This window comes from Monodelphis domestica, chromosome 3, assembly GCF_027887165.1.
Source record: "Monodelphis domestica isolate mMonDom1 chromosome 3, mMonDom1.pri, whole genome shotgun sequence".
NCBI classification, from domain to species: domain Eukaryota; kingdom Metazoa; phylum Chordata; class Mammalia; order Didelphimorphia; family Didelphidae; genus Monodelphis; species Monodelphis domestica.
The window spans coordinates 445334370-445355972 of NC_077229.1; the positions used below are offsets into that span (position 1 = coordinate 445334370).

General features: G+C 41.8%; 1 protein-coding gene across 7 annotated transcripts in view; it reads left to right on the top strand.

The window, feature by feature from the left end:
• EGFLAM (EGF like, fibronectin type III and laminin G domains) overlaps window positions 1-20004 on the top strand; it is a 266219-nt gene extending 246215 nt beyond the window's left edge. For all 7 annotated transcript variants that reach the window (XM_007487435.3, XM_007487436.3, XM_007487437.3 and 4 more), the window contains 3 exons: window positions 15645-15728; window positions 17525-17628; window positions 18964-20004. In XM_007487435.3, the coding sequence (XP_007487497.2) occupies window positions 15645-15728; window positions 17525-17628; window positions 18964-19118 (343 nt within the window). In that variant the 3' untranslated portion in view covers window positions 19119-20004. The remainder of the gene's footprint in view (window positions 1-15644; window positions 15729-17524; window positions 17629-18963) is intronic.
• The last annotated feature ends 1599 nt before the right edge of the window (window positions 20005-21603 follow it).

Genomic DNA, 21603 nt, shown 5'->3' on the forward strand with positions numbered 1-21603 from the left:
TCTTTCTCACAAGTCCCTCATAATTGTCCTGGGTCATTGCATTGTTGCTGGTAGAGAATAGAGTGACTTAGTTTTGAAGCATAATATGAAGTATATTTTATTGTATTTTTACTTATTTTATTTTTTACATTTATAAACACTTACCTTCTGTCTTGGAATCAATACTGTATATTGGTTCCAGGGCAGAAGAGTGGTAAGGGTTAGGCAATGGGGGTTAAGTGACTTGCCCAGGGTCACACAGCTAGGAAGTTTCTGAGACCAGATTTGAAGCCAAGACCTTCTGTATCTAGCCCTGGTGCTCTATCTACTGAATCATCCAGCTGTACCCCCAATTATATACTCTCAAGAGTAGTGTGGACCCCAGGCCATGGGACCACATGTCTGACCCCTCTCTTTTAGAGCAATAACACTGACATCCTCAAAGACCTACTCTGACTTCTTCCTCTGATTAAATACCAACTCTCCAACCTCCCATTAAGGATTGTCTATCCGCTGGCCACAGAAGCAGACTATTAGAGGTAGTAGGACCCTTAAACATCATTCATTTTAACCTTTTGTTTTACAAAGGGAGAAACTGAGGCAACATGTAGCAGAGCTGGAATTTCAACCCGGGTCCTCTTTTCTTCCTGTTTTACCATGTGGCTTCCCATTTCTTCTGTCTGCTTGGACTTTTTAAAATCCCAACAATACAGCTCCTCTACTCCAATCCAGCTAGTCTCCTCACTCTGAGGTCATTTCTTCCTGCCTTCACTTCTACTATTTCCCTTGCCCAAAGTGACAGAGCCCTTTCCTTTTCACTAATTTCTTTTCTACAGTTTCTTTAAGGTCTAAAACAAGCACCTTCTTGGTAAAACTCCATAAAATCCCCACCAGTACAACACAATGCCCTACCTTCTTCTGCTTCTCAAAGACTTTCCATTTCTTCACTTTTTCGAAGTATGGTGGGCAGTGGGGCAGACTGGGCTTGCAGGCAGAAGACTTTAGTTTGAGCCCTGGGGCTGATGCCTACTCATTGTGTGACTTGACACAAATCATTCAACCTTTGTTAACCTCAGTTTCTTCATCTGTACAAAGACAGGAATAGAGTTTAAAAACCTATATTTCATTGGGGGCAGCTAGGTAGTGCAATAAGTAGATCACCAGACCTAGAGTCAAAAGGACTCCATTTCAAATCCAGCCTCAAACACTAGCTGTATGACCCTGGACAGTTCACTTAACCCTGTTTTTACATTTTTTAAACACTTACCTTCTGTCTTAGAATCAATACTGTATATTGGTTCCTTTCTGCCAAATAAAGAGGGACACACTGAGGGTAGGGGGAGAATAGAAAGATGAATATGGAGTCAGAAAAGTCTAAGTTCAAAGTCCTTAATCTGACACTACTAGTCTCAGTTTACCCATCTGTTTGCCTCAGTTTCCTCATCTGTAAAATGAGATGGAAAAGGAAATAGCAAACCATTCCAAGTATCTTTGCCAGGAAAATGGGAAAAATAAGTCTGAACAACGTCACAGAGCTAGTAGTGTCAGATTAAGGGCTTTGAACTTAGACTTTTCTGACTCCATATTCATCATTCTATCCTCCCCTTACCCTCAGTGGGTCCCTCTTTATTTGGCAGAAAGGAATAATGAGAGATGGGAGGTCCTGGGGTCAAATATGACCTCTGATACTTCCTAGCTGTAGGACCCTGGGTAAGTCACGTAACCCCAATTGCCGAGACTTTATTGTTCTTCTGCCCTGGAACCAATACACAGTACTGATTCTAAGACAGAAGGTAAGGACTTCAAAAAAAGAAAAAAGAAAAGAAAAAAAAGAATAAGCCACCCTCACCAGGATGTTGAAAAAGTACTTTATAAAACTTTAAAGTATTAAATAAATGTGAGCTGCCATTTGTTTTTTGTTACCTTAGAATCACTCTTGAATTTATGGAATGGACATAGGCATTCATGAATGTTTCTGAATTGAAAGGGAAAGAAGACAATAAAAACATGTGTTGGCAACTCCTGAAGCTTTGCTTCTCCCCCCCCCCCCCATGGGGGAAGTTGAGGTCTAAGTAGGGAGTCATCTTTTCCAACCTCAGGAGAGCTCGTCTGTGTCTCAGAGACAACTAACTGCCATAATATATTCTATATTCTATCTATTACCATATGCAGAACCTCTCAGATGGAAGGGGAAACAAGGATTTTTTTAACCCTTATCTTCTGAGAATCAATACTGCCATTGGTCCCAAGGTAGAAGGGCAGTAAGGGCTAGGCAATGGAGGGGGGGTTAGGTGACTTTCCTCAGTTTCCTCATCTGTAAAACGAGATGGAAAAGTAAATGGCGAACCACTCCAGTATCTTTGCCAGGAAAATGGGAAAAATAAGTCTGAACAACAACAACATCACAGGGTTACACATCTAGGAAGTATCTGAAGTCACATTTGAACCCAGGACCTCCTATCGAGACCTGGCTTTCAATCTCCTGAGCCACCTTGCTGCCACGCTATAATTTTTAAGAGGCATTTTGACTCCAGGCAAAGAGATGATAAGCCATCAGGAACATGTCATTAGCTCCAAATACCAATTCATTTCACTTCAATCCAATTCCCCAAGCATTTTTAAAGCACCTACTATGACGGCAGTGGTTGTCATTAAGTTGTTTTTCAGTCATGTCTGACTCTTTCTGACCCCATTTGGGCTTTTCTTGGCAAGGATACTGGAGTGGCTCGCCATTTCTTTTTCCAGATCATTTTATCATTGAGGAAACTGAGGCCAACAGTTAAAATGAATTTCCCAGGAACACATAACTAGTAAGTATCTGAGACTAGAATTGAACTTAGGAAGCTGAGTCTCCCTGACTCTGGACCTGGAATTCTATCTATTGCTCCCACTGAGCTGCCTATGCAATAGTAGAGTACAGGGCAGACAGTGGTAAGACCTAGAGTCAGGAAGACCTGGTTCAAATCCCTCCTCAGACATTTATTAGCTGTGGACCCAGAGGCAAGTCTCTTGGGGCTGTTTCTGGGCTGTTTCCTCCTATGTACAATGAGGAGGTTGGACTAGTGACTTCTGAGATCCCTTCTAGCCCCAGCTTTATGAATAATTGGCCCTGTGAGATGCCCTGTAAAGGATATAAAGACAAAAATCAACATCAATCCTGCCTTCAGAGGGCTGACATTTTACTTGAAGGAGGAGGGCTGAGAGAGAGAGAGAGAGAGAGGGAAATGGCATACACAGAGAAGTAAATGCCTGACATGCAAAGGAAATGGAAAGAAATTTTGGGGTGAGAAGGGAAAGAACTAAGAGGGGGAACAAAGACAATCAGGAGTGAATGGCCTGGAATGGAGTCAGAGATGCCAAGTGTAGCTTATTTAATGAGATATCATTTTGATTGCTGGAGATTTAAAGATTGGTTGAGATTCAGTTAAGCTTCATTAATTCCCATCAGCTTTGTTCCCTTCTGCCTGACTGGCCCCCAGATGGCAAACACCAGGCACAGCATAGCCTGAGCTTAGGTTTCAGGCTTCTTGCTGGAAGGCCATTTTCTTGTGGTTTTCCTGTGGTTAACCTTGCAAGAGGCCTCAAGTGCATGATTGTGCCCAAAAACGGGAACTGAAACAGTAGCTACTGCCCCGGGTGGGAACCTGCCCACTTTCACCCAAAACTAACAGATGAAAGCTATCCACCTTCTGTCATGGAGAAGAACAATCCAATTATTGGGAAATGTGATCCTCACAGCACAGCAAGCCAACCCCCCCAACCTCTCAGCAGCTCAGCCCCTCAGTTCAGGCCAGCCTCAGCCCCTTAGAAGGCCAGCCCCGAGTACAGGCCAACCCCCAGCCCCTTAGAAAGCCAGCCCCCCAAAACCCTTAGCAGCTCATCCTCCCACTTCAGGCCAACCCCCAGCCCCTTAGAAAGCCAGCCCCCCAAAACCCTTAGCAGCTCAGCCCCCCACTTCAGGCCAACCCCCAGCATCTCAGAAAGCCAGCCCCCCTAAACCCTTAGCAGCTCATCCCCCCACTTCAGGCCAACCCCCAGCACCTCAGAAAGCCAGCCCCCCTAAACCCTTAGCAGCTTAGCCCCCCACTTCAGGCCAACCCCCAGCATCTCAGAAAGCCAGCCCCCCTAAACCCTTAGCAGCTCATCCTCCCACTTCAGGCCAACCCCCCAGCCCCTCAGAAAGCCAGCTCCCCTAAACCCTTAGCAGCTTAGCCCCACCATTTCAGGACAACTCCCAGCACCTCAGAAAGCCAGCCCCCCTAAACCCATAGCAGCTTAGCCCCACCATTTCAGGACAACCCCCAGCACCTCAGAAAGCCAGCCCCCCTAAACCCATAGCAGCTTAGCCCCACCATTTCAGGCCAACCCCCAGCACCTCAGAAAGCCAGCTCCCCTAAACCCTTAGCAGCTCAGCCCCACCACTTCAGGCCAACCCCCAGCACCTCAGAAAGCCAGCTCCCCCCCCCCCAATATCCCAACCCTCTAGCCCTTGGAGCAAGCCCAACCTGCTCTCTCACTGCGGCCCCTCACTGAGGCTGCTTTAGCTGCCACCCACCCTGCCCCAATCTCTTGATACCTTTGTGATGTCTCCCCTCTCCCCGGCACATCTGGTTTATTATAAGTTCTTTCTCAGCTTTCTGAACGTTGACCATAAAGTGCTTTTCCACTCAGTTGGTCATGCAGGCTACATTCTCTGCATGAAAGGCACACCAGTGCAGGTCTCTGGCCTGCCTGAGCCCACTCCCCCACTGCCATTCACTCTGCCTCTGATCTTCCATCTGCTCGGCCGGGGGAGCCGGTCTGCTTGGGGGCTGGAGGTCCCAGAGGCTGGAGAGTGGGACCTTCCTTGAGCCAGACCCAAACTGAGCAGAATAGCAACTCCAGGAGCTAGGAAGGGAGGGGAAAGAAGCCTATAGTATCATGGCAATCGCACAAAACACCAGATTTGAAATCAGAGGACCTGGGTTCAAATCTTAATCTCTTGGGGTCACAATTCCCACATTTCTTAAAGAAAAGGGTTCAACTAAATGATTTTTTATGGCCTTTTCTAGCCCTAGGTCCTATGAAATGTTAGCAAATCCAAATGATGCTATCCCCTCGTTATCATCATCTCCCCTCCTCTTCTAGGATCCCAGAAAAAGCTCAGAGCTATCCATATAAGGTCCTAGAACAAAAAAATGTAGAGCTGAAAGGGACCTCAGAAGCCATCTAGTCCATTTGGCAACCCTCTCATTTTACATATGAGGAAACCAAGGCTCATGGAGGTTGGAACTTACCCAAGTTCACACAGGAAAGAAAAAAGCATTGATTAAATGCCTACTATGTGCCAGGCATTGTGCTAAGCACCTTTCAAATGTTACCTCATTGGAGACTCACAAAAACCTGAGGAGGTTGTTGCTATTATTATTCCCACTTTACTGTGAAGGAAACTGAGACAGACAGATAAATTGTGCCTTACCCAGAGTCATACATATAGGAAGTGTCTGAGGCTAGATCTCAGTTAAGGTCTTTGTGACTTCAGTCTTGGCACTCTATCCATTACCCAGCTAACTAACTGCCTCTCTCCAAGCTAGTAAAATTAATTTCTCCCACTAATCAGGGATTAGACGTAGACAGCAAAATCAGGATTTGAACCCAGATCATCTGAGCACAAATCCAATGTTCTTTCCACTGAACCGTGATCTCCAACATTGGCTCTCCCCTCCCTCTCACCCTGCCCTTTCCAGGGAAAAGATTCAGGTCCTTTCATCTTCCTCATGTATTTCCTTACATACAAGCAATACACCATCTCTTCTGGTGATTTAGCAAGGACTAGTCCAAGCTAGAAGCAGCTAGATGTAGCAGTGGATAAAGTGCCAGGCCTGGAGTCTGGAAGACTCATCTTCCTGGATTCAAATCTAGTCTCAAACATTTATGACTGTGGGAAAGTCATGTAATCTTATTGGTCTCGGTTTCCTCATTTGTCAAACGAACTGGAAAAAGAAATGGCAAACCACTCCAGTCTCTGCCAAGAAAATTGGGTCATGAAGAGCCAGACATGAATGAAATGTCTAAACATCAAACAAGAACAAGTTCAAAAACTACCATAGAAATAAAGAACTGGGGAGGCTTGGTAACAGAAGAGAAGTTTAGACGTTACAGGGGTTCTAATGGGTTAATAATTGTTCTTTGAACCAACTACAAATATATGTATAGGCAGAGTAAGACCTACCCTGTTCCTCTGAGTTATGAGGATCAAGTGAGTTCACCTAGAAAAGGTTTGAAAAAAGGATAAACAAATAAGAGACTTGGGCTAGGGTTTGCAAACTTTCAAGTACTATACAAATCATTGCATTGCCAATGATGCTCATTGGGATCCCATTATCATGGAAGCCTGAGCTATGGCCAGAGTCTTTTCCCAATGGCCATCAACTTGCCTAAAGGGATTAAACCTCTGAAGCTGAGAAGGACATTATTAAGGACCTCTAGGTCTCAATGTATGGTCATCTAAGAAAGTATTTCTTTCAGGGCAAGTTATCGTTCTGGTGACATTCTCATGCAGTAAAGAAAACAATGAATTCGTGGTACCCTTGGTTTTCTGCCCACCAGCTTCTCAGCCCTGCCTCTTATTCATTCAGACATTCATTTGAGAATCATTTGGCCAGCAAATAATGAAATCTGTGGCTACATCTAGGCAGCCCCATACAAGAAACCACTTGATGGAGAGGAAAAAAAAAGAAAAAACATTGGAAAAATACAAAAAAAAAAACAGTGAATTTTCCAAGAATAGAGGGGCAGCCTGATCCCATGCTTGAATTAATTCAAGGCAGTCTTTTTCCAGGCTTAAACATTGACTTACTCTGTGACCTACTGGCCATTAGACCTCTCTGCCTTGAGGTTGTTAATGAGATGACTTGTCCATGGTTTTATGGTTTCCCTTTCTCTAGGGAACCCAAAGGCTCTAGAGCAACAGTTCTCAAATTTTAAGCAAAACTTGGGTAGAACTCTTACATTGAAATCTTCTTAAATGACTTTTTGGAAAATACCTACTCTTATGAGACCAAATAATGTTTTGTTTCATTTTTTCCTCCATCCTTCCACTAATGCAGGTCAGCAACTGCTCTGTAACATTGTTGTTCAGTCATTTTAGTCATGTCTGACCCTTAGTGACCCTATTTGGGGTTTTCTTGGTAAAGATACTGGAGTGGTTTACCATTGCCTTCTCCAGCTCGCTTATGGATGAAGAAACTGAGGCAAACAGTGTTAAATGACTTACCCAAGATCAGATGACTAATATGTGTCTGAGCCTATATTTGAACTCAGAAAGATGAATTTTCCTGACTCCAGGCCCAGCACTCTCTCCACTGCACCACATCTGTTACATAGTCTTAGAAGATTACAAGGAGCACCAAAGAGTTAAGAGAACTACTCATGGTCACAACATCTAGTATGGCAGACATTGAACCCTAGGTTTCTGACTCCAAGGCTATCTCTTTTCCCTCTATGTCCTGCTACTTCTCCCAGAACCTTTTTGTTCCTGCTTTATCTCACAGCCTTCCCTCTTCCAACTTCATACTTTACCTTAAAAACTGAGATAATTTATCACAACTTCTATCCTCCCCCCCAATTCTACTGTCCTCCTGAAATTCCTTTATTCAAACATCTTCCTCTACCACCACCTCCTCTACTCTGGTCTCAGATGAAGAAGTATCCTTTCTCCTTCTTCAGGCAAAACTACACTATATATGCCTTTGATCCCATCCCTTTCTAACTTCTCTAGAAATTTCTATCCCACTATCATCCTCTCTGCCTTTCTGTCTCTGTCTTTTTCTGCCTCTCTCTATTTGTCTTTCTCTCCTTCCCTACTACCAGCAAACATACTCATGTTTCCCCAACCCCTAAAAACCCTTTACTTGTTCTGCCTAATCACCACTGCATAGTTCAATCTCTCCCCTCTTCTTCATCTCTAAACTCATCAAGAAAACTGTCTACAACTGATGCCTCCACTTCCTCTCCTCTCGCTCTCTCCTAAACCCTGCAATCCAGGTTTTGACTTCATTTCTCAACTGAAATTTCCCTTTACATAATCATCAATGATCTCTTAATTGTCCAATCTAATGGACTTTTCTCAATCCTTATTGCTTTCGTCGCACTTAACATTATCTTGCTTATTTCTATTTATCAGTTCTTTCTCTGGAGGTAGACACACAAGTCATTCTTCAAACAATATTTATTACTGTATATAACTTGTCTTGGTTCTGCACATTTCACTCTTCATGACTTCTTATAGATCTTTCCATTTTTTAAAAAACTTAACCTGTTCATCATTTCTTGTGAAATACAGTAGTATTCCATCACAATCATATGCCACACTTGTTTAGCCACTCCCCAATTGATAGATATCACTTTAATTTCTAGTTCTTTGCCATCACAAAGAGAGCTGTTATAAAGATTTTAGAATATATAGCTTTTTTTTTCCTTTTTCCCTGATTACTTTAAGAAATAAACCTAATAGTGCTATTTCTGGGTCAAAAGGTAAATATACAGTTTTATAACCCTTTGGACACCATTCCAGCTTGTTCTCCAAAATGGGTGGATCAGTTCACCCTTCCACCAACAGTGTAAGAGTGTCCCCATTTGTCCACATGCCCTCCAACATTTGTAATTTTGCCCTTTAATCATTTTAGCTAATTTGATAGGTATGAGATAGCTCAGAGTTTTCATGTGCATTTCTCTAATAATGATTTAGAGTTTTCCAATATATTTATAGGTAGCCTTGATTTTTTTTGTCTGAAAACTGATGCCCTTTGACTATCAGTTGGAGAATAGCTCATATTCTTATAAATTTGACAAAGTTGTCTGTATATTTTAGATATGAAACCTCTATCAGAGAAACTGTCTAGAAACATTTATGGCTTTCTTTCTAGTCTTGGCTAAAAAGATTTATTTGTACAAAACCTTCTTAATTTAATGTATTCAAGATTATCCGTTTTTTATCTCATGATGCTTTCTATCTTATTCACAAATTATTCTGCTAGCCATAAGATTGATAGGTAATATGTTCCTATTCTTCTAATTTGCTTACAATATTTCCCTTTATTTCTAGGTTATGTATCCATTTTTATCTTATGTTGGTAAATGGTGTAAGACATTAGTCTGTATCTGGTTTCTGCCAGGCCTCCTACAATAATATTCTCTCCCTACTGGAAGACTCTCTTCACTCATTCTTTCTTTCACTCACCTACCACAGGGTGTTTTCTAAAATATGGTATCTCCTCTTGTCAACTTCCTCACTCCCAGTAGCTCCAGTGGCTCCCTATTACCTCCAGTGTTAAATCAAAAATCCTCTATTTGGCATTTGAAGCTCTCTATAAACTTGGTTTCTTTCTATCTATTCTTGTACTTTTCTCTCCTCCATAAACTCCATAATATGGCTGTATACAGACCCACTTGTACTTCCTTTAATGTCATACACCCTCCCGTGTCTCTGTCTCTTTGCAGTGACCATCTCCTGCGTCTGGGATGTTCTGACCCCCTCACGTTAGCCTCTGATCTCTTTCTTGGCTCTCTTCATGCCTCTTCTTGAAAAACCCACTTTCTACAGAGAGACCTTTCTGAGTCCCCCCTAACTGAGAATACCTTCCTCTTTCAGATCACTGCAATATCTATTTTGTACATAACTAGTTCTGTACATGTTGTTTCCTCCAACAGAACCTTGAAGGCAGGGACTGGTTTTTGCTTTTTTTAAAAATATATCTCCAACATTTAGTACAGTTTCTGGTACATAGAAAAATACATAAAAAAGCTTGTTGACCGACTTGCCAAATAAATATAAATAAAATAAATAAAGCTGATTATAACACTGACACAATATTTTCAGGTCTATTTTATTCTGAATGGAACAGTGTAGCAAGCAGCCTAGTTATTAAGGATGTGATGGTTGGTACCAATGAGATTTATAATTGGGAACAAGCTCATATGGGATGACTGACTTTGTTCATTCAATTCATTCAATGAACTTTGATCACATGCCTACTATGTGCAGGGCACTGGGCTAAGCCTTGGGGGTACAAAGAGACAGAAAGTATCTGCCTCCAAAGTCGAATGAGGAGCTTATAATCTAATATGCTTCCCAACATTTTTTATTTTCCCCTTAATCAACAAGCATTTTTTTTAAAAACTCTTACCTCCCATCTTATAATCAATACTATGTATTGGTTCCAAGGCAGAAGACCAGTAAGGGCTATGCAATGGGGGTTAAGTGATTTGCCTAGGAAATTTCTGAGGTCAGATTTGAACCCAGGACCTCCTTTCTCTAGACCTAGCTCTCAATCCACTGAGCCACCCAGCTGCCCCCCTCAACAAGCATTTGTTAAAGTCCTACTTAATACTAGGAACTCTGCTGGGCAATGGGCACTGGGGGGACAAAGACTGAAATGGGAGAGCCCCTTTTCTCCAGGAAGTTATAATTTACTGGGAGAAACAACAGACATAAATAAGCATACATCAAGTAAAATAAATAAATAGTTTAGGGAAAATAAATAATGTTTTAGGGAAGGAGGATAATTGCCACTGAAAGAATTAGGAAAGACAGAGTGGAAGAAGGAAATAAGGGCTTCAGTGGGACAGGAGAGGTGGCTGTACCTTCTGTGGCTGAGGGACAGACAGTGGAAGGGCATGGAAATGGAAAATTGAGCATTTTCTATGAGGAACACCAAAATGGCCAATTTGACTAGATTGAGCAGAAAGCAGGCAAAGGAGTAATGTATTATAAAGAGACTGGAAAGGTAGGTTGGGGCCAAATTGTGACAGGCATTAGAAGCCAAATAAAGGAATTTATATTTCATCCTATAGGGAAGCTATAGGGAATTTATTCAGTAGGGAAGTAAATTGCTCAGAGATGTGCCCAAGGAATCACTTTGGTAGACATATGGAACATGGACTGGAGTGGAGAGGGATATTAGTTATAAAGCTTTTTTTTTTTTCAATTACATGGAACAGATTTCCATATAAGTTTTCCAAAGTGATCTGATCCAAATTGTGTCCCTCTCTCCCTTCCCTCCCCACTCCTGGAGCTAGTAAGCAATTTGATCTGGGTTAGACATGTTTAATAGGCAACTGATGATGCAGGACACAGCAATAAAGAGACATTGGAGTTAGAAAAACAGATCTGGAAGTCATTTGTGTAGAGATGAAAATTAAATCTATGGGAGCTGACAAATGTACCAAAGAGAGGGTATAGGCAGAGAGGAGAGATGCAGACTAAAGCATACCATTCTCCACCTAATTTCCTCAATGAATTTTTCTCTAGTCTCAGCAATATGTATCTTCTTTCACAACGTGATGAACATGGAAATATGTAGTCTATAATAATACCACTACCAATGTACAACCTATATCCTATTACCCACTGCCTCGGGGGAGGGTGGAAAGGGAGGCGAGAATACGGAGAGCAAAATATCAGAAAATGATTATTAAAAATTGTATCCACATGTGATCTGGAAAAAAGTAACTATCATTTTCTGGGGATGGATGGAAGGAAGGAAAGGAGGTTGAAAAAGAATAGGCAGGCAGATAGGATGAGAACCCGAAGAGTTCTATGAAAACACAGAGAGAAGAGAAGAGAGGTCAAAGAAAGATAATGTTTGAGAAGCCATTAAAATTGGCAATAAGCAATCACTGGTATCTTTGGAGAAATAAGTTTCAGTTGACTCATGGTGAAAAGTTAGAGGCAAGAAATTGAGAGATGAATGAGAGGAGAGAAAGTAGAGGCAACAAGTACAGAAGCCTTTTTTTTTTTTAGGAGTCTGGCTAAAAAAGGTAAGAGAAATAAAGCAGAATATTGTGATGACTATAACTATATAGAACTAAACTATAGCTTGTTTTGGTTTTAAGATGGAGGAGACGGGGACACTTTTGCAGGCAGTCAAGAAAACTATAGACAGAAACTTAAAAAAGAAGAGGGAGGATGACTAAAGTGATAATCTTCTAAAGAAGACAGCAGAATATGGGATCAAGAGTGCAGCTAGTAGCTCAGTGGATTGAGAGCCAGGTCTAGGGACAGGAGGCTGTGGCTTTAAATCTGGCCTCAGACACTTCCTAGCTGTGTGACCCTGGGCAAGTCACTTAAACCTAGTTGCCTAGCCCTTATTGTTCTTCTGCCTTGAAACCAATAAACAGTGTTGATTCCAAGACGAAGGTAAAGGTGTTTTTTGTTTGTTTGTTTGTTTGTTTTAAAGAGTACATTTAGAGGAAGCAGACTTCAGGAGAAGGGCCAGCTTACTATCAAGAAACTAGAGTAAAAGAGAAAGAATAGGGAATGATGTTAACAGACTTTGAGATGAAGAGGAAAAAGGAGAAATTCAAGGAAAATAAATAAATGGATGAATAAATAAAAAGCATGTATTAAGCATTTACTGTGTACAAGGCACTGTGCCAAGTGCTGTGGATACACATACAAAAGTTGGGAAGACCTTGCCCTAAAGAGGATTATATTCTACAGAGAGAGACAACACATATACAGGAGTGGTGTCCAGGGAGAAGTATTTTCATTTGGAAAGTCACAAGAATGGTCAGCTGAGCCATCGGAGAATTGATTGACCTACTCTTTGAGTACTAATGGAAGTCTTGGTTTGATTAGGGGTCCATAGATGGAAACGAAGGAGGACACATACTTGTTGGCAGCATGGATATTAAGAAAATATCTGGGGTGTAGAATGAAACATGGACTGAGATGGCCTGAGTAGTGGCCCATGAGAGACATTCTCCAATCAGAACTGTGAGAATCTCAGAGTAGGAATTCTGGAACTGAAAAGGAAAAGTAAGTCTTCCACATCATGATCTCAGATCCAGAAAGTTCATCAGCAGTGTGAATAGCAAGAAGACAGATAGGGTAAAGAATAAAACATGGCGGTGGCATAGAAATAGTAAAAAATGAAAGACAAAAGCCACGGGGAAAGGGTTCTGGGACAGAATGGGTTAAGCCTCTATTTTTTGGAGTATGAGATGAGGTCCTTAGAGGAGGAAATGGTAGACCGGTCAGTGAAAGAGGCTTAAGGAAGAGAAGTTTAGTGGGGAAATGGGATGGAAAATCAATTAGGGAAGAATTTAAAGATAGTCTTACCACAGTGGGGGCACAATTACAGTAATACTGAGGTGGACCCAATTAGCTTTGTTCAATGACTTCCTCAGCAATATGTGAATAGGAGCAGAGTCCTCCCAGGAGTAATCCAGGGTTGGGATTTGGCAAAACAAGATTAGTAATAGGACCAATGGGCAAAGGAGCAAAAAAAACCAAACTAGTGTGGACTGGGACTGTTGAACTATTAGGGGAAGGCAGGAAAGTGAAATTAGAGCAGAAGAATTGACCTGAGAAAGTACTGAAGAGTAGAGGGATTAGAGGTGTTGATAAGGATGAAAAATAAGTTTAGGAAGGATAAGGTAGGAGGTTTGGATAGTTGGGGAATGTCCAAGTCCATTACTTACATAAGTTCTACTTTAGTTTCCTAAGTCAGTATTTAGGGGTGTTTCAGGTCATCACATTTTCTTTTTGAGAGACAGAGACAGAAAGAGAGTCAGAGAGAGACAGACAGACACAAACACAGACACAGACACAGAGAGAGAGAGAATTTTCTTTTTAAAGACATTTGCTTAAAGATGTCTTTGTCATCTTGCCAGAACCATGGAAGTATTTTTTAAAAGCTGGCAACCTAACACAAATTGATCATCCAGGTCACTAGAAGTTAACCTAAATTAGAGTTCAGATTATGTTTATCCTTGTTTTCCTTCTGTTTAGGATTCAGTGTTTGAGGTTTTGCTCCATTGTTGGAACCTTAATTATGACCGCTTTGGGCTTTTTTGTTTTTTCATATTGCTTAGGGTTAACTAGATTTCAGAGCTGATAGGGCACCAGGCCTGGAGTCAGGAAGACCTGAATTCAAATCTATCCTCAGAGCGACGGCTAGGTGGCTCAGTGGATGGAGCACCAGAGCTAGAGATGGAAGGTTGTGATCAAATCTGGCCTCAGAAACTTCCTAGCTATATGACCCTGGACAAGTTACTTAGATCCAGTTGCCTAGCCCTTACCCTTAATTCTTCTGCCTTAGAACTGATACACAGTATGGATTCTAAGATGGACATTACAGGTTTTTAATTTTTTTAATTTAAATTTTTAAAAATCCATCCCCAGACACTTGCCAGCTGTGTGACTCTGGGCAAATTATTTAACCTCTCTTTGCCTCAGTTTCTTCATCTGTAAAATGAAGATAATAATGGCACCTACCTCTTGGCTTGCTATGAGGATCAAATCAAATAATTGTAAAAAATTTTACACATAAATATACATAGTCACTCCAACCTCTGAATACTGCTAAGTGCTTTGGGATCATAGAAAAGGGATGGGAGCCCTCAGTCTCTGCATCCTGAGTCTCTACCTTTCTTACTTCTGTGTTCATCTCCCACCCCCAAGTTCTTTTTGTCCTCTATGCCAGAAAGCCCTGTTAGAAGGAAGAAGTGGTAAACAAATCATTTTTTGAGCTAGGGTTGGGGACCATGATAGTAGAGAACAGAAATGGCATCCCTACCCTGCCCCCCCATCATATGCAAATAAATATCATGAGCTTTATAATAATAATAATAATAATAAAGCAATTAGCCCTATGTCTGGCACATGGTAAGTGTAATATAAATGTTATTATTAATTATTGTTGCTGTTTTTGTTATTTTACCAAACTACCTAAAATGAACCTTAGTACTATGCATATTTATGGTAAAAGAAAAAAATAACCTTAGAATTAAAATTCCAGACTCATTCTATCCAGAATGACTGCCATGAATGTGGAACATTGGTGAGCAAGTTTGATTCTAAATCTGGCGCATAGCCTGCTTTTGTATGACCTGTGGGTTAAGAATGGTTCTGACCATTCTTAAATGGCAAAATAAATCATTTAAAAATTAAAATGAATGGCTTTTACTACAATTAACTTTACTTAAAAATGTAAAAGCCAATCGTGCTTAGCTCACGGGCCAAATGTTAGCCAGAATCTGTCCTCAGACACTTCCTAGCCGGATGAGCCTGGGTAAATCATTGAGTCCCAATTATCTAGTCCTTGCTGCTCTTCTGTCTTAGAATTGATACTAAGACAGAAGATAAGGGCTTAAAAAGAAGAAGAAGAAGGTTAAGAACTCCTGAAATAAAGGGCCAATAAGTCATGGGTCGGTAAGTTACTAGAGCCCAGGAACTTCTTTCCTTTCTTCGCCTTCCCTGTCCCCAAATATTGCTGCCAAAGCCTCTGTTTCTACTCTGGTTTTGCTGGTGAATCAGGAAAGTATGTGTGATGGGTGTCTTAAGATGGAATGGGCATTTTCCTATTGAAACAGCATTGTAAATGGTGATTAGGGTTAACTAAAATAATTCTCATAAATAAAAAGAAAACATCTTCAGAGACATTATGGATAAAGTAGGACTTAGTGGACTGGCCTGGAAAAGTACCATCATTGCTAACATGGCATCCCTAGGAAAATAGTATTCTAAGTCCCAAATTGGCCCATTGCCTATAGAATATAGCCAGTGGGCACAAGACTATATATATATATATACATATATATATAGTATATTTAATGTATATATATATTAAACTCTCATCTTTTACACTTTTCTCTGCCATCTTTCCCAATTATGTTTTTAGCTACAACTTGGGTAGTGGTGTCGCTTCCATCGTAGTGAACGGATCCTTCAATGATGGCCGGTGGCATAGAGTGAAAGCTGTCCGGTAAGTAAGAACATCCAGGGAGGGAATCAGGGTCAAAAAAACAGTAGTCTGGCTTTTGGTTTAGCCCCATCTCCCAATTCTCCCAGCACAATGGATAGAGTATGGAGCCTGGAGTCAGGAAAACCAGAGTTCAAACTTGATCTCAGATACTTATTAGCTGTTTGACCCCTAGACAAGTCAGTGTAACCCTGTTTACCTCAGTTTCTTCATCTGTGAAATGGAAAAGGAAATGTAAGCTGGAAAAGGAAGTGGCAAAACCACTCCTCTCTATGGCTGCCAAGAAAACCTTAAATGTGGTCCCAAGCATGGATTATGACTGAAATGACTCAACACACCACTCTCTGCCCCTTCCATCCCCATCCTTATGCATACATACATATGGGTCTGGTCATTGTCCCAACATTCCAGGACTCAACTCACCTGGATTAAATCTTTTGCCTTCAACTCTAGGAACCTCTGGCGCCCATTAGAATGCTTTCTTACCCCTGGTCTTCTCAGTATTTCATGACTTCACAGTTAGCTATGAAGGGCATTTTACTTGCATTAAATCTTCATCCTCCCTCATCTTATTTGTCCTGTACCATATTCTTTACTTCAGGGTCAAGCTAAAGAATGATTTCTATCTGCCAGCTGGCTTCTTATTAGCACATTAGTATTGTCTAATTTATGGGAAAATATTAAAGGAGACCCCTAGGTTTCTCTCTCTCCCTCCCTCTGTCTCTCTGTCTCTGTCTCTGTCTGTCTTTCTCCCTCCCTTTCTCTCTGTCTCTGTCTCTGTCTCTCTGTCTCTCTCTCTCTTTCTCTCTCTCTCTCTTTCTCTCTCTCTCTCTCACTCTCTCTCCCCCCTCTCTGTATCTGTCTGTCTCTGTCTGTCTGTCTCTCCTTTCACTCTTTTCCTCTCTCTCTCTCAGTGCCCCCATCCACCTCCCAGTCTCAAATAACTAATATGTATTTTTTCTTTAAAAAAGCAATAATCTCTCCACACTAAAGTGGAGTCTGTAATGATGAGCATTCCAAGTCTTGAAAGATTCAGGGCAATGTCCATTTCGAAGTTCTCTGCACCAGGCCAGCTCTTGTGTAGTGTAACTGGCATTTTCACTGGTTTCTGTTATATGGATTTGGGCATGAACAGAATATCTCTGATCAGAAGGGGTCCAGTTAGTACCTAGGAATCTGATAGTTACTATAGGTCAGATGAACAAATGGCTAAGTCCCAGAAAGGTAGGCTGGAAAAAAATCAAAGAAGGCATGGTGGTCCAGTGGGGATAACACAGTGGAAGACAGAGGACCTGGGTTCAAAGCCCAGCTCTGTCATTTGGGCAGATCACCTTATCCCTCTGGGCCTCCTCCTTATCTGAACATTAAATCAATTGGATTCAGTGATCTCTAAGCTCTTTGCCCAATTTAAATTGATGACTCTGTGATTAGGTCAGGCCAAGCAGGCTAAAGGACATGCCTAGCACATTCCTATCCGGCAGATCTTGGTGACCCTACAGAGGACCAGCTAAGTGAAAAAGCAGAAGACCTCAACCTGAGTTTGGATCGCAGGCAGAGAGATATTTGCTGTCTTGGCCCTGTTTTATAGTCCTTTGGGGGCCCACAGATGTTCACTACAGCCAGAAGATAGACATTCATTAAGGCTTCTGTGCTCTCCAGTCCTACATTGGATGCCAGAAGTAGGATCGGTGTCAGAAAGCTCTTGTAAATACCAGATTTGGGGCATTGTTCTCACAATCCTCATTCTTCGTTAGATGCTATCCATAAGTAACCATTGAAAGTGGTGACTGTCTTTCCAGGGATGGCCAATCTGGGAAGATAACTGTGGATGACTATGGAGCGAGAACAGGCAAATCCCCTGGGATGATGAGACAGCTGAATATCAACGGAGATCTCTACGTAGGTGAGTGAGCTTGGGGACACCTGGCTGCAGCTAAAGGCTCCTGTTTACCTTGGTTTTCCCTATAAGTCAAGGTACTAGTTCCTAGTAGCTATTAGTTCCAGTGGCTGAAGCCAATTGAGTGGCAGGCAGGAAGTTTGGGAGGTCTTCAATTCTTCCTCGCTCATCCCCTGGCTAGTTACAGGGCTAGAAGCAACTTGCTTGTACCCCTTTGTGCTTTGGGCCAATCCCTTGGGGAAAACAAAGCCTTTCTTGTTTAGGAAACAAGAACCTGCCAAAACCAGGTACCAGGAAGGAGACATTCTTCCAGACACCTCTCCTCCATCTCCCCAACCCAGCAAAGACTTAGGAGGAGGAGTGAATCAGTGAACCCTAAGCCTTTCTCCATGTACTTACAAAAAAGGGAAATGTCTCTTTGTCATTAATAAAACATTTAATTAGTGAATAAAATTAGATTAATAGAAAAGTACTAAATGTTGTTTAGCACATTTGCTACCTCATTATGTTTGAAACTGGTGTGACCTTTATTTTTACTCCACATTTCACTGAAATTAATTCTTGTTTATTGACTAACTGAAATCCCTTCATCCACAAACGTTGGCAGTGCCCATTTTGTTCCAAGGAGGGAGCTTTAACTAGAATGTAAGCATACCGCATATGTTTATACTCAGAGGACAGATGAATGAGAAATGTGAGATTCAGCCCCCATCGCTTTGTTTAGCTGACCATAGGGAGAAGTCAGGCAGTTGTGCAAGCACACTCAAGAAAGGTGGAAAGAAGTTGCCATCTACCCAATTCAAGGACTAGGGGAGCAACTGTCCCCTTGTATTCTTTCCTGGTCAGACTAAATCTGGAGTATTGTGTTCAGTCATGAGGAAAGACATTGAATTCTACCTCTGATACTTCCTCTTTCAATTGGAGCAAACCTCTTGAGGCCTCAGTTTCTTTACCTGTAAAAATGAGAGCACTGGACCACATGACCTCTGAGGTCTCTTCCAGCTATAAATCTATGCTCCTATGATCTGTGAGAAGCTGGCCAGCCTCTAGAAACAGGTGTCCAGGATTCTGTAGAGTCCCAAGATCATAGGAAGTAGAAGTTTAGACTGCCAGAAGAAGGGGGTTGGGAATGGGAGACAACATAGCTACCTTTTAAAATATTTAAGAAGTTATCATGCTGTGGAGGGATTTAGTTGAACTTTGGAATGGGGGTGTTGGTCTCTGAGGGCAGAAATAGGGTGAAATTTTAGGTCCCTCCCAACTGTGAGATTTCATGATTCTACAGGTCTGCGATCTCCCCTTTGACTCTCCCCTGTTTCCTTTTCTCTCCCTCCCTGGCAGGTGGAATGAAGGAAATTGCCCTGCATACAAATAGGCAATATATGAGAGGTCTAGTGGGCTGTATCTCCCATTTTACTCTTTCCACTGATTACCACATTTCCCTAGTGGAAGATGCAGCCGATGGGAAAAACATCAACACCTGTGGAGCCAAGTAAGAGCAGCCAACGTTCCCCAAGGGAGAGTGAGCATTTTTCCTCCAGAAGCCCTGTGTCCCTGACACCCAGCCCAGTGCTGCACACCAAGTCCCCAGGGCACTCCCTCCTCATCAAAGAGGACGACATTCTGATCAGAAACTCTGGACCTAGAAAGGAATCCCAGCAGCTTTCCCTGCTGACCAAACCTCTGTGGACCAAATGCCACTGAATCCTCCACACAGGATATGTCAGACTGTCCACGGAATGTATAGCCACTGCAGAGACCCAACATCAATGAGAATTCCAGAGATGGCTGTGCTGTGATGAGTAGTTCAATGACTGTGTCGTGACTCATAGTACTTTCTTTTGAAACATCCAGCAGAACAGTATTAAAATGCTTCTCTTCACTCCCAATTCCTGATACTCTTAATGCCAGCAGGATGACTAGGTGACCCCAAACTTTCCGTTTCTTCCCCTCCCCATGAAATTGCTTGGCTACCTGCTGCTCTGTCCTCAGCACATTCTGGCCAGGCCCTGTACATAAGGAAAGAAGAAGCTCAATCCTGTGGAAGCTATTTCAGAATTGTTAGGGGGGGGGGGGCTGAAATCCTTTTTTAACAAAATAATGCAAACCTCAGAAAATAGACACCATGATTTTGTAGAAGTACTTTTGTATGTGTATATTTTTATAGAGGCAGAACTGACCACATAGTAGACTTTGGAAAGTTGAGGTGAATTCCACTTCAGTCCTTGAACATTTTTACATATGGACACCCCTGGGTGTCTGTGGGGATAGGGTCAGGGTGGGCCACCAGGAGTCTGACAATTCTCTTTTGTCAATATTCGTCATTCAGAGTGTATAATTATGAAGCTTTCCTGACCTAAACTGATTAAAGGATTGAACGTATGTTGTTCCTGGATATTCTAACATTATTTTTTATGCTGAACGGGAAGAAAACTGCAGTGAAATCTTTAAAAAAAATCTTAAAAAGAGAATAACATGGGGAAGAATATTCATTCATTCATTCACCCATCAGTAGTCAATCTTTTCGCTTCATTCATTCATTCAACTAACATGATTGCTAACCCCTAGAGTAGCTGCGTGTCCTGTAAAAGTATCCTTGCTCACATTTGCTGTGATTCTTCATGAATGCAGACAGAACCATCAAGGTGGGGCTAGGGAGGAGCTGGCCTTCCAAAAGGTCAGCTGTGGGCCCTTTGATGTCTAGGCTTAGGACTCTATAGCCTGAAGTGTATATCCCAGTAGCATGACCATCTGAGGGAAATTTGAGCTGCACACTCTGTCCACACCAAGAGCTGAGAAATCTGACCTGACTGAAGAAATGAACTATAATTAGTCCCAATCATGGCAGCAGTCTTTTTCATTCAATATAGAACCATTATGGCCATGCAATGCAAAAAGCACCATGCAAGGTACAGTGGGGTGGGGGAGGACTCCCATTGGGACACATCCATCCATCAGTTTTGTTCCTTCCAACCCTGTGAAGTAAGCCATGTGGGTATCATTGCTCTCATTCATGGATGGATAAACTGAGATTCAGGAAAATGGCAACGGCTTGTCAAACTAGAGTAAGTTAGTAAATGACAGATGGGAGTTTTAACTATGGTCTTTGGGTGCCATGGCATTGTGTCTCAGCATGGTGACTTTGGGGACCTCAAAGTAAGCATAGCCTGATGTTAGAGGTGGCCAGCAGCTTCCCTGCCAAATTAGCTGCCTGCTAATTTGTATTCTCTTGTCAAGAGTCTGGGGATTAATGTGAACAATGAATCATGGCTCCTTGTCACCTCATATCTTAGAGGTCTTAGGTTGGCCTCTCCATCCCCCCACCAAAAAAAAAAGAAAAGAAAAAAGAAAAATCACTTCTTGAAAATTACCTTTCCTTTTGTTGTGCAATCTGCCCTCCAGGAGCTTCTAGTCTAGTTGTCCAGATGATGTAGGAAGACAGATAAAAATAATCAAATAGGGAACATGATATCCCCATGGGATAGATGAAGAAACTGAGGCACAGTGTAAATAGATGACTCACCCTGTATTCTACAGTGAATTAATTAAATGTGGGTTTGGGCTGATTATATTCTCTCCAGATCTCAGTTTCCCCATTTGTATAATGAGAGGGTTGAACTAAATGGGATGTGTCAAACATGTAGCTGGAAGGGTTTTTTTTTGTAGCCTGAAACACACCAGAATAGTGTGAACCAGATTAAAATGTCCTTGGGAAATAGTTCACAAAAATAAAAAAGAATACCCTGAAACACAGCATTATGTTTTATAACTAAATAAACATGTTGCCCTCCCAGATTCTCACATCTGGATTAATAGTCCCCCATTCATATTTGAGTTTGACATCACTGAAATAGATGACCTTTAATAAGGTTCCCTTTCAACTCTAAATCTCTCATCTTGACCTAGTAGATAGCACTAGACTTAGAAGAAGGAAGAACTGCCTCAGACATTTAATAGCTGTGTGACCCTGAGCAAATCATT